General features: G+C 45.5%; 6 protein-coding genes across 6 annotated transcripts; 5 read left to right on the forward strand and 1 right to left on the reverse strand.

Annotated features, from left to right (window-relative positions):
• Positions 1 to 1715: 1715 nt before the first annotated feature.
• On the forward strand, positions 1716 to 2122 carry PHALS_03291 (uncharacterized protein; the record flags this gene model as incomplete). Its single annotated transcript, XM_024717567.1, has 2 exons — positions 1716 to 1804; positions 1915 to 2122. 2 exons carry the CDS (start codon positions 1716 to 1718, stop codon positions 2120 to 2122), a joined length of 297 nt encoding a protein of 98 aa, XP_024583053.1.
• A 1444-nt stretch (positions 2123 to 3566) lies between these two features.
• On the forward strand, positions 3567 to 4502 carry PHALS_14918 (uncharacterized protein). Its single transcript, XM_036407126.1, has one exon. The coding sequence runs from the start codon at positions 3612 to 3614 to the stop codon at positions 3831 to 3833; it is 222 nt and encodes a 73-aa protein (XP_036263382.1). The 5' UTR covers positions 3567 to 3611; the 3' UTR covers positions 3834 to 4502.
• A 1-nt stretch (position 4503) lies between these two features.
• On the forward strand, positions 4504 to 5490 carry PHALS_03292 (Phox homologous domain; the record flags this gene model as incomplete). Its single annotated transcript, XM_024717570.1, has 1 exon — positions 4504 to 5490. The coding sequence occupies one exon, from the start codon at positions 4504 to 4506 to the stop codon at positions 5488 to 5490; it is 987 nt and encodes a 328-aa protein (XP_024583055.1).
• A 127-nt stretch (positions 5491 to 5617) lies between these two features.
• On the reverse strand, positions 5618 to 9412 carry PHALS_03293 (atp-dependent dna; the record flags this gene model as incomplete). The annotated part of the gene is made up of 2 exons (XM_024717571.1): positions 5618 to 6993; positions 7063 to 9412. 2 exons carry the CDS (start codon positions 9410 to 9412, stop codon positions 5618 to 5620), a joined length of 3726 nt encoding a protein of 1241 aa, XP_024583056.1.
• Positions 9413 to 9493: 81 nt separating this feature from the next.
• Positions 9494 to 10533, forward strand: PHALS_03294 (hd domain-containing protein 2-like; the record flags this gene model as incomplete). Its single annotated transcript, XM_024717572.1, has 7 exons — positions 9494 to 9556; positions 9653 to 9780; positions 9851 to 9918; positions 9993 to 10027; positions 10094 to 10207; positions 10288 to 10336; positions 10406 to 10533. 7 exons carry the CDS (start codon positions 9494 to 9496, stop codon positions 10531 to 10533), a joined length of 585 nt encoding a protein of 194 aa, XP_024583057.1.
• A 165-nt stretch (positions 10534 to 10698) lies between these two features.
• On the forward strand, positions 10699 to 11563 carry PHALS_03295 (adenylate kinase; the record flags this gene model as incomplete). Its single annotated transcript, XM_024717573.1, has 3 exons — positions 10699 to 10795; positions 10872 to 11137; positions 11201 to 11563. The coding sequence occupies 3 exons, from the start codon at positions 10699 to 10701 to the stop codon at positions 11561 to 11563; spliced, it is 726 nt and encodes a 241-aa protein (XP_024583058.1).
• Between the last annotated feature and the right edge of the window lie 373 nt (positions 11564 to 11936).

The raw sequence follows: 11936 nt of genomic DNA on the forward strand, positions 1-11936 counted from the left end.
TAGTTACACATGTATTTAGATTTTACTATACATATTTAGGAAAATCTATGCAATTAAAATCAAGCGGCATTGCCGCAGATAAAAATAAATAAAGCAACTTTCGAACTTAAACGGAAGAGTTAATTACCCTTGGGTTAAGGCTATAATTACTTTTAGAGTAAGCGGATTGCGATCCGCTAAACTCGTACTTGTTCTGTGTATAGAACGAGAGAGACCGGTGACCTAACTTACGCTTCCTGAAAGCGCAAAGCTACGGCAGTCTCGCTGCACCCAAGGTGATCGACCTCCAGTCGATCCATGGCTTATGGTGTTCCAGCCATGTCATACCAAGAAAGAGGTCATACCTTGAGTGTAAGTCTAAGACTAAGCAGCGTTCGACTCTAATATAGTCAAGAAACTTCACACCGAGGTCCACAGGGACCTTCGGCACCTTGGCACATGTCTCCGTTGCTTAGCGAACAGTGACGATGCCACTCAATCGCGCTTTCAGCGCCTCAGCATACAGCTGAATTTGTTCCATCGTGGAGCGTCGAGCATTAATTGCCCGACGCCCCGGAGTCGATCAGGATCTTCCATGGCTTTATAAATCCCTTCACGCCCGGCTTGCATACACGTTCCGTTTTCAAAAGCACGGAGCTTTCGGGGCGCGCCATGCTGACCGCTATTTTCTTGACGTTCAACAGAACTTTGTTTTTCCCCAGTAGACCGCCCCGCGCCGTCTGAGTGTTGTCGTTTCCCCGACAAAGCAGAAGACTGACGTCGGTTTGATTACCTAGACGCACCTTGCGCAGGGAACAACCTGATACGGGGTTACATGTACCCTGGTATGAAGGGGTGGGTCACACAAGATGGTGCGACTACACAAAAGTGTGGCTGCACCTTAACAAAAAGTTAGTACGTGGTTGGACTGCCAGTAATTATGCATTTTCACTAGATCTACTATTTAATCAGGAAAACCTATAGATTTGGATATAGTCGGCTTTGCTGCAAAGAAATCAAAGAAATACAGCTGACAATTTGAATGAAAGAATGTTTTTTGCCTTGGGTTAAGGTCGAGGTTACTCTTGTAGTAAGCGGGTTGCGATCCGCTACACTCGCACTGGTTCTAAGTGTAGAACGAAGGTCACCGACCTTAGCTTAGCTCCCTCTAAGCGAAAGGGCTGCGGCAATTCCGCTGCACTCTACTTTACGATGTCGTCATAGTACGCTGGCTTTTAACGCTGTGCTGCTGGACGAGATAGGTGAGACCAAAACAAGCGCTCTGAAAATGCTTAGCTGTATTTGCTGAACCGTGCCCTCAGTATTTCCGATCTTAACAACGAGGGTTTTAGCTAAGTGGACAAGAGACCTGAGATCGAAATTTCAGAGTACTCGTAATGAGACCTTCTGCATGATCGCAGCGTGCGTGGAGTGACCGTGACTCTGTGTACAATTGCGCGCTTTTCATCTTCGAGGTAATGCCCATGAGCACAGTTTCTCAGATCTTGATGAAAACATCTGGGTCTAGTGTATCACCAGACATTCAATTGCTTGGAACCACGCGCAAAAGTACCATCTCTTACATCTCAATATGCTGTTTGACTTGTTGCAAACAGAGATGACTCGAACTGCCACGACGTCTGGGTGACGCTCCAGTTGCAAGGTTAGCTGTGCGATGATATCGAGTGTTGCCACGATTGCGCTCTATTCTTCTCGGACAACGACGCGATATTGCAATGGAGGACAGTGGACGGCGAGAAAATTCCGGTGACTGGGCCGCTGCATACCAAGTGTTTAGTTGGATTCAGGAGAGAAGAGTGGTCTCGTGCAATTGTGTCTGCTGATTACTGCCAACACCAGCGGAATTAATAAGAACGACCACTAGCTAATCATGAACCTGTTTATGACCACTCGACGGCTATTTTGACGCGTCAGCATCGAGGAATTGCTGCTGTCAGATGGCGAGCCTTTGATCAACACGACCGACCTCGCCTATTTTGATATATTTTCATTATCATTGGAGCCCGATCGTGAAAACCCAAGAAGTATGGCTTGCTGGCTGCCCGACCAAAGTGAACACGAAATGCAGCATCTTCTTGGCAACATAGACAAGACTCTATCGGAAAAGAGGCGTCGGTTCTAAACGCTTCCGTCACCGGAAGTGAGAGAAGAAGTCTACGGAAATTTCTGTTTGATTGTGCTAATGGGTGTGGACGTCAAATATCTCTACAAGATGCTTATTTTCATGCTCCTGGTGCTCGGCTGCCTGCCTCGTGGTATTGGGTGCTGGAAAGATCATCAGCTAAACTCAATACTCCGATCGATTTGTGATTTTTTTTGGACCGACGCAACAGTTGTTTTTTATCGGACGTGCACCGACACCAACTTTACCGCCGCTAAGGGTGACTTACACGAATTGTAGTGCTCATGAACGTGCTTGCCTCCACTGGTTCTTCGATGATCTCCAACAAGCTCTGCTCTGCCAACTGATAAAAGAGCTTGGGAGAAGTTTGTCTTGTGGGGCGCTCGCGAAGCAAAATGATTCTCTATTTCAGGTTAGGTATGTGACAAAAAAACGCTGAAGCAGCGAATTTTAGTGCTGCTTGGTTGTGTTCAAGAACGCGCGACACAAAATGTGCATCTGCCTTGTCTTTCGTCGTGTGTAGCGCTTTATTGGGCACGAAGAAGACGATAGGTCGAGCTGACAAGGACGATGGAGTGATGAAGAGGGCGTTGGCCACTGGCAGTGAAGATAAACTGATTGGCGCTGGAAGTGATGATGAAAAAGATCAGGATGGCGACGAGAGTGATGATGACGAGATGCGAGCTGATGGTGGGTTCGAAGAGTAGGATACAATAGCCCAGATTCGATCAGTCATAACCACTTTTGAAAACGTCAGGATCGATGCAATCCTGCAATGAACACAGAAACCTCGGTCGACACTAACAATTAGTGTTCATTATTGCAGGATGGACTAGATAGAATGATAGTAGTCGTATTAGTTAGTATATAGATGCAAACGCCTTCACACTAAGCAAATGTCTGAATGGGTACCAAGCTACATATCCTTGTAAACCTTACTGTATATATAGTGTGACGCTGGCTGCCCATGCATTCTACGCATAACCAATAGCCGGACCGAAATATTAAATAAATAATTAATAAATGTGTGCTGCTAATATCCATCAATAAAATCATCTACATTGCTACTTGATAATATCGCATAAAAATACAAGTATAATGTAATCATCGTACAATAATACGGACATCGTTTTCCAATGCATGCGAATACCATCACTATTACGTACTTCACCTAGATCCTTTGAGCATCGTAGGGGACAATAGTGTTTTGTGTAAGGACACTATAATCAAGTACGTATCCAGTTACACCCGAAGGTATATGACGTCTTATGAGCATTTTTTCCTTCAAACCACTGCAAATTGCTACAATTCGTGGAGCATGTAATGCCTTCGCGGATAGTTGTCTACCGACAAAATTCCATTGTTCATGATGAGGATGGATGAGAGAGATAAAGTTTCTAATATTTTATTAAAACACGAAACGCTCTACAATTATATTTCCTTGCTTTCACTGTGAGGTCGAGCGCACAAGCAATCGTGAGTACGAATCATGGGCAAAAGCTGTATCATATCAAGAAACCTGCTCTACATTCTGTTTTTAGCGATCGCAAAGTTTCAGCAGAACCTACAGATCATCTACAGTACACCAGTCACACCCTCGTCACTTTTGCAAACAGAAGAAATTGATAATCAAGAGCAGCAAAAAAAGATAATTCTATTGAACCTCTTTAGTTGTACAATTCGATCGTTGAAAAGCTTTACTGTAGTGTAACTTGTAGTAGCTCGCACAGCTTGCTATTTGCAAAAGTGTCGAGTAGTGAAACTATGATCACGAACGGTACCGCAAGCGGTTTCGAATTCGTCGTCCACGGTTACGTCGTGAAAGTCTCACGAGTGTAACGTTGTTATGACTTACCTTTGAGCTACATGGTCAGTACCAATTAATTGTTCCCTTCGTCTTGAGAGCATAACAATCAAAAACTTAAAATAAGTCTCTTAAATCTACGCCTGATAAACAGAAGGCAGAAAGGGCTTCCTTTCTTCTATCCAGTCGGTCTCTGACCGGTAGGATGGTCTCACCTTCGGCGGACGTTCAAATATGCTGTCACACTTTGAGTTTCTCTTGCATACATCAAGCGCCATAAAAATCAAGTTATCGTTACTGGAGATAGCAAATCGAAAGGCCGAAGCGAAACCTCTGAGGATTTTACCATCTTACCGGATCCACATTCTCCTATTCGTTTTCGCTTGCGCAGCTTCTCATGAACACAGCAGCACATTCATTGTCAGCATTCATTACGTCAGCATTGGCTCTCAAGCCATCTACCGTCTACATTCTCCGGGTTGAGAACACTCAGACTCGACAATGCTGGCATATCCGTCGGTGTTTTTCTGAGTTTTGCGAGCTGCGCGAAAAACTATTATCTTTGATTGACGATCAGATGGCTGCATATCTTACAAGCTCAGAGACGGATGAAGCCAAACACAGTATTGATGTTAACACCCCCAATATCACGTCCAGCGCTAGCACCAGCTGCAATATCAGCTCACTGTGCGGAAAGCACCGTCACCATCATTCCGTTTCACATGCTTTCGATCGTTTTGCATACGTGTTTAAGCAATTTCCGCACCGTCGATTGTTCCGGTCACGTTCCAAGAGTGTGATTGAGGCCCGATCTTTGGCGCTTAATTGTTTCTTACAACAGACACTTGAAGTTGTTGAGGTTGTTCACCGGCGCCAATTAATTGCCATTTGTTTTAGTATGATGACACACATTGAGACTTTTCTAGGGTGTGCAGACCACAGAAAAGTATCGCGTAATGGTGTACCTGAGTCGTTTAGTGCAGCTCGAAGAGCCTCAGCGGCAATGTCATTGGCTTGCGGTTTCCATCACCAACCTCTGGTGCCTCCCCCTGCGTTCACTATGTCGGTGACAGACCAGAAATACAGGTCGAATCTTAGCAGGTACCGCCTCAGTAGTAGCGAAGAAGATGAAAGCGGCGCAAATACCAATGGTGAAAACGATGCTCAAGGTTTCAACAACTTTGACTTTACGCAGCGTTTCTACCGCGACTTCGGTCGTCAAGGTGAACGTGGTGAGATGTATGGCAAAGACTTGGACGACGAGGAAGAAGTGGAGTTGCTTCAGAAAACAAGAAGCACTATGCTTGAGAGAGAAACCCAAGCACGCAAGTTACATTATAGCGGAAGCCATTTTTCCATGCTAGAATCCGGCCAGATGTCAGCAAAATCTAGGGCGAGACGTGTCGAAATTGCTAGCACTCTCATGGCTGCGAAACAGAGGACAAGATACAGGACCACATGCTTGATTCGAAAGATCTCGGAACCTGCGGCATACGAGACGAAGCAACGTTCGTACTACAAGTATACAAAGCCCACGAATGAAGCGTCGTCAGATCTTTTGTGATCTATCAGTTTGCTCAATCGTTCACAAATTTGGCGATAAACAAATAACAAGTCATCGACGGTAGTGATCAACAGACATTAACAATGTAAGTAGAAGTAATACCATGTATCATACTTTTGAATTGTGATTAATCGCGAATCGTTAGACGATGATCCTCCATCAACACTTTATGTGCAATAATTACAATGCGTTCAAAAGCCACGTCGGTGTACTTCCGCCAACACAAATGATCCCGCCATTGTCGTGCTGGAAATAAAGGCGTCGTCAGACCATGAAAAACTTTGGCTACAGCATAACTTGTCCACTTTATTTCCTCGTTATTCTTTGGTGTGCCTTCATCAGTCAAATATACGCCACTAAGACCTTCCTGTACCAGCGAACGAGTGTCACGCTCAATACACTCAATTAACGATGCGCTTAAAGGACGTAGCAGCTTTTGTAGTAACTCCTCGTCTTCGTCTGCATGGATGTCATTGTCATTTTCAAAATACTGCGTTAGTTTCACTGCCAGATATTGCGCTTTGTCGTCCAAGTCTTTGTCTACGTGCTTTTCTGTCGAAGTTGAAGATGGCAATGAGGCTGCATGAAGTGCAGCATATAGATGAGCTAGACGAACAAGCTGGCGAGACTCAAGCTTTTCATGTTTTGCGTACAAAACGGTTGTCCATCGTTCGATGGCCTCATCTTTCATGTCATCTGTCAGCTTGATTTGACCACTCACTTGGATCTGATATGCAGGTCGTGACAGCGTCAAGCGCTGAATCTGGCCAGTTTGCTGAGCTACTCGCAGATCCTGCAGCATCCGCCGTGCATTGCTCGCTGCAACGACCGCCACATCATTTGCCTCACCGTTTTGCTGAACTTTTGAGCTAGTCTGTATCTTCTGGCCACTGCTGGGCTGCGCGTACCATTGAGCTGCCTCGTGCACGTGGAAATCTAGTGTCCACGAACTCAAGTATCCATCTTTGCGATGGGTTAAACGCGCATGAGGCATCTTTTTGCTCCGTATAGCTTCTAGCAGCCGCTTTATGCACGAATGAGAGGCCAGTTTATTGACCTGTGCGTCTAGTAACTGCACGGTGCATTGAATCATACTCAGAGGTTGCACAACAACGTGCATGTTGCCTGCTTTGTCAGCTCGATTACACTGCGTCTCGAGTGCTAGCAATGTTAGAAATGTTTCGATAGTGGCAGCCTTGAGATCAAGGTAACGTTCGAGCCAATCTCGTTCCAAAGATACAAGTGCGAGCTCTTCACCAGCTTGTTGACACGAATACTTGACGGCCACAACACTTTCCCTCGACTCATGCCTTTGGAACACGAGAGATAAGAGCCGTCTCAGTTGATCACGGTGCAGAGCCGTCGAAAAAAGCAGTGAGCGAAAGTTAATTGCGTCCTCAGCCACCAGGTAAAGCAGTGCACGTGCAGCTTTCCCATCCCGACCCGCTCGACCGATTTGCTGTACATACGCTTCAATGGACGATGGCATGTGAAAGTGTATGACTGCTCGCACATTTTTCTTGTCAATACCCATACCGAAAGCCACTGTGGCTAACACCACACGCACTCTACCTCGCGCAAAGCCCATCCGAACCTTTTCCTTTGCTTCTGGTGCCATCCCAGCATGGAACGCCATTATTTTGCCAGCACTGCGCCATGAAGACGGAAGCTGCTCACGAAGAAGCGCTGCTAGTTCTTCCGTTTGTCGTTGCTGGTGAACGTACACGATGACGCCTCCTCCAGTACCTTGACTGACTCCTTTGCTCAACTCAGGGAGAATATGAACGAGATGGCGAAGTCGCTCGTCGTTTGAGTTTACAGATCGCACTTCAAGCGCCAGATTGCATCGTTGCCACGGCATTTGATACACCATTGTATCTTCACTTTCACCAACACTAGGATGTGATCGGCGACGCGAGCGCAGCTGATTCAGTACATCACGCACGACGCGTTTGGAAGCTGTCGCTGTGACACACAGGACACATTGAGCATGACAAAAGATGTCAGCCAAACGCAGATAACTTGGACGAAAGTGGTGGGACCACTCGGAAATACAATGCGCTTCGTCCACGCACACAAGGGCCAAACGCGCACGAATGCTAGGCAATGCTAACAGAGCTTGCATCCCGGCACTCAGTGCCTTTTCTGGCGATAGAAATATTATAGAAAGCTTGCCTGCGAGTAAATCGCGTACAAAAGCTGCATATTTTGCCTTGGAAGAACCGGATTCGGACGAGCTCGAAAGACACACACCACGAGCTTTTAGTGGGGCAGGTAAACTTTCGTATTGGTCATTCATTAACGCGATGAGTGGAGAGATCACAAGAGTGAGTCCAGGTAGGAAAAGTGCTGGGAACTGGTAGCACAGAGACTTGCCGGCGCCTGTGGGTAGTACAAGAAGAGTATCATTTCGACGCAACACCCTTGAAATAGCCCACAGCTGACCAGGTCGAAACTCGGCATGTCCAAACACCAGACGCAAATTAGTAACCATCGCATCACGCAGTTCATTTTCCGAGGACTTGAGATCGAGAGGCACACACTCGATTGGTCGTGCTTCTGCAGCCGATACATCGGCTGAAGATGCAGTGAACAATGTCTGCAAAGCAAGAGGAACATGATCGTCTTCCCATAAAAAATAGTCGCAACGACCTTCGTTCATACCCAATGAACATGCATAGAATCTCCGACCATGATTTTTGTTCTTTTTTTTTACCTCTACGATCTGACAAATCAGTGCATGGTGACATCTTGGGTGATCTACCGGCCCACCTATCTGAAGTAAATCCGACTGATCGTCACGTGTGCCTTCACGCATTTTTTCAGCCTTGGCTAATGCTTCAAGACATTCCTCAATAAAGTCGACACTAGCATCAGCCAGTAATGACTTGTTTTTCTTCTGCTGTTGATATCCATTTGCATCGACGAATGGTGCAATTCCTTTCGAAAGGTTATCACCAGTTTCTTTATTAAGCGAATCCTCACTTCGTGGGCGTAAATAAGTTGGTTGCTTTCTTGCATGACCAGAACTGCCTTTAAACCGTTTACGCATATTAAGGCGCACAAAATTAGTACTCACTTCCCTTTGCGCGTTCTCCGTTTTCCATCGCTCAAACTTTGCGAGATTCTTCGCTGCTATAACGCCACCAGCACCAACGTCAAAGCTTTCTTCCGGAATATCAAAATCATTTAGATTGAGCGCAGAGTTATCATCTGTGGCGAAGCCCCAAACATTTTTATCTTTTTGCTCAGTGATTTTTCGTTTTCCGTTCCCTCTTATAATCTTCTCATCTGTTTGTTCACCATTTTCTTGATTACTGTCCACGTTGTTATTAAGCTTCATACAGGATAGATCAGCTCCGTTAAAATTGCTTTGCGTCTCAGCCACAATGTTTCCCTTCGGCTTAGCATGTTTCGTGCCAAAAACCTCTTGAAAGACAAGATCAAAACTTGTTATTTGTCGGTCTTGCTCCTCCTTCTTTGCTTGTTCTATAGCTTCGTTGTGAGGTGTTTTCGAAGCCCCAATACGCCATCTTTGCTGTCGTTCTTGTAATGACATGGTAAGATTTATCGAATCAGGTTTTTGCACATCTCTCGAACTCTGCATTGATAAATTCACCGAATCTTCGGCGTCCTGAGAACTTTCGGCATTTATTTTTGTTGTAGATTTCGCTTTTCGTTTCTTCTTTTTCAAAGCCCGCAACATCCACGCAGTGTCATCCGTACTAGAATTAAAACTTTTTTGTGGCTTGATTTTATAATCAGACTCATATGTGGCATTTCCGCGTGGTGAAAATAACGCTTTGGAATGAGAAGGAGCAGTATGAGAGGTTTCTGCAATGGAAGGCGTTGTACTAGCCACTGAACCCGAATCTTCTGCACTCAAACACCTACTGGGTTGTCGTTGTCGGCGTGGCCACATTTATAATATGATAAATGCGCCAATGTTGCTAATTGGCTTAAATACATTATGAACGGTGGAACTTTTAAAAACACATAAGGAATGGCGACAAAATCCAAGGCAACATGCGCCATCGAGTTTTTGCGACTTTGTGGAAGTCTTAAAGTAAGTAATTTATGACCGAAAGTTGAAGTTGGAGCACTATGTAAGGATATGCATGGTGAAAGGCTACGGTTGCGTTAAAACTTTTGACTGTAACAGACGCTCAAGCGCACTGGATGGGTAAACAACAAAGTGGCAATGCCAGAGTCTGTGGCTGACCATATGTACCGCATGAGTATGTGCTGTATGCTGCTGGAAGATGCCAATGAGGCTTTGAATCGCTCTAAGTACGTGTCTGTGTGCAAGAATGGATGATTCTGAACTGAATTTGTTTGAAATCAACTTATTATGATTCAGATGCATCAAAATGGCAATTGTGCACGACCTGGCCGAGTCATTGATTGGCGATATCACGCCTCATGATGGTAATTCATTTGTTGAGCTTGGTTGCTTGGACCTGGAGGCTTTATGTTAATTTGATGCCCTTTGTTGTAAGCAGGCATTGCAGAGGAGGTCAAGCATCGCATGGAGAAGGTACAACGCGGAGATACTCTGTGTGAAATCTGGACTTGATTGATGAACTTGCGAATGCTAATGTAGGAGGCGCTTGATAATATTTGCAGCACGCTGGGTGACACACCATCTGCTCTGGAGATTCGTGAGCTATGGAATGAGTATGAAGCTGGTTTGACTGAAGAGGCCAAAATGGTCAAGGTGCGAAATGTCCAAATGTTCGAGATAAGCAATATGCTTTATAGCTGCTAATATCTTGACATTTACATAATGCGCATTAGGATTTCGATAAGTTTGAAATGATCCTGCAAGCTGACGAATATGAGAAAGGTAATTGCATGCTCATATACATTATTTGCCCATAGTGTTTAACGCTACTTTCTCTCTTGCTGCTTGTAGCCCAGAACATTTCACTTGACGATTTTTTTCAGAGCACAAAGGGAAAGTTTCGTACACCTCTTGTTCAGTCATGGGTATCTGAGCTATCTACTCAACGCAATGCGCGTTTGGAAAACAAGACGAAATAATACAGCGCAGGTCTTTAATGTTGGCAAAAAAATGAATTCGTACTTAAATCGTTGAGTGAGTCATAAACCGGTATACCGAAGCTGTGAGCGGGGTAGGGACATGAGATGCATATTTGATGGAGACCTGTCAGTTCCGATTCCACCTCCGCCCTGCGTTTTGTTGCCATGTCTCTTGCCGCTGTACCCACTAGCCTGTTGCTTTCGGAGCTGCAGAAGCGTATTGAATGCGCCAGTAAGAAAGAGCGTCGTACTATCTTCATCGGTACGCAGCTAGTCTTTACAATATGTATTTACACGTAAAGCCAGAAGATGTGTTTTGACCTACAATCTGCATTTAGGTCCCCCTGGCTGTGGAAAAGGAACGCAATCACCTCGAGTGAAAGATGAATATTGCTTGTGTCATCTGGCTACGGGTGACATCTTGCGTGCCGCCGTTGCCGCCGGCACTGACATGGGTAAGAAGGCCAAGGCTGCTATGGAGTCGGGGGCTCTCGTGACCGACGAGATTGTCGTTGGCATTATTAAGGACGCTATCAAGAGCCCAGAATGTAGACGAGGATTCATTCTCGACGGCTTTCCCCGCACGGTCGTGCAGGCGAAGAAGGTAGGCACGTTTTATAGTAATGATCCGGGAAGACATTGTTATGCTCAAACATATCTGCCACAGCTCGACGAAATGCTTGCTGCGGAAAATGTCCAGGTGGATGCGGTCATCAATTTCAACGTTCCAGATAAAGTGTTGGTAGAGCGTATCGCGGGTCGTCGCGTGCACCCGGCCAGTGGCCGTAGCTACCACGTAAAGTTTGCTCCACCTAAGGTCGATGGAAAGGACGATATCACTGGCGAATCATTGATTCAACGCAAGGATGACAATGAGGCCACGCTGGGATCACGTCTTCAGGCTTTCCACAAGCAAACTCAACCGGTTATCGATTTTTACCGCAAACAGGGCAAGCTTACGGAAGTAAATGCTCACGCTGAGATGGACAAGGTTACGGAGCAGATTCGCAAGAGTCTTGGAACGGACTAAAATAAAGCCGTCGACAGGATGATGGACTCAAAAGCAGACTTGGCAGTTCTTAAACTCGAAATGTGATTGCAGAAAGCGCTAAAAAGCTGCTATAAGACTGCGTCAGCTCTAGCTTTACTGATAGTTTCATGAATAGTCAATTTTTTAAATGTCTGATGTGCATACCGACTTGTTACCGGTACCTGTTCATGTGCAGTCCTAGCCAATCATCGCTCCAATTCAGGAAGGAATTGACACAGCAAATGCCCAAGAATTCGCTTGTTAACGTGTACTTACTTGCCTTTAATGCCGCCTCATGCGCAGGATGGGCGTATCTCTTGTATCTTATTATGGTGACAGTGCTACAAGCTCGACAGACTGACCAGGACTGGAA

The sequence above is a fragment of the Plasmopara halstedii genome (genome assembly GCF_900000015.1).
Source record: "Plasmopara halstedii genome assembly, contig: Scaffold_2165, whole genome shotgun sequence".
Taxonomy (NCBI): Eukaryota; Oomycota; class Peronosporomycetes; order Peronosporales; family Peronosporaceae; genus Plasmopara; species Plasmopara halstedii.

Coding starts and splice junctions, on each gene's coding strand:
- PHALS_14918 (XM_036407126.1), top strand. CDS start 3,612: ATGGGCAAAAGCTGTATCATATCAAGAAACCTGCTCTACATTCTGTTT.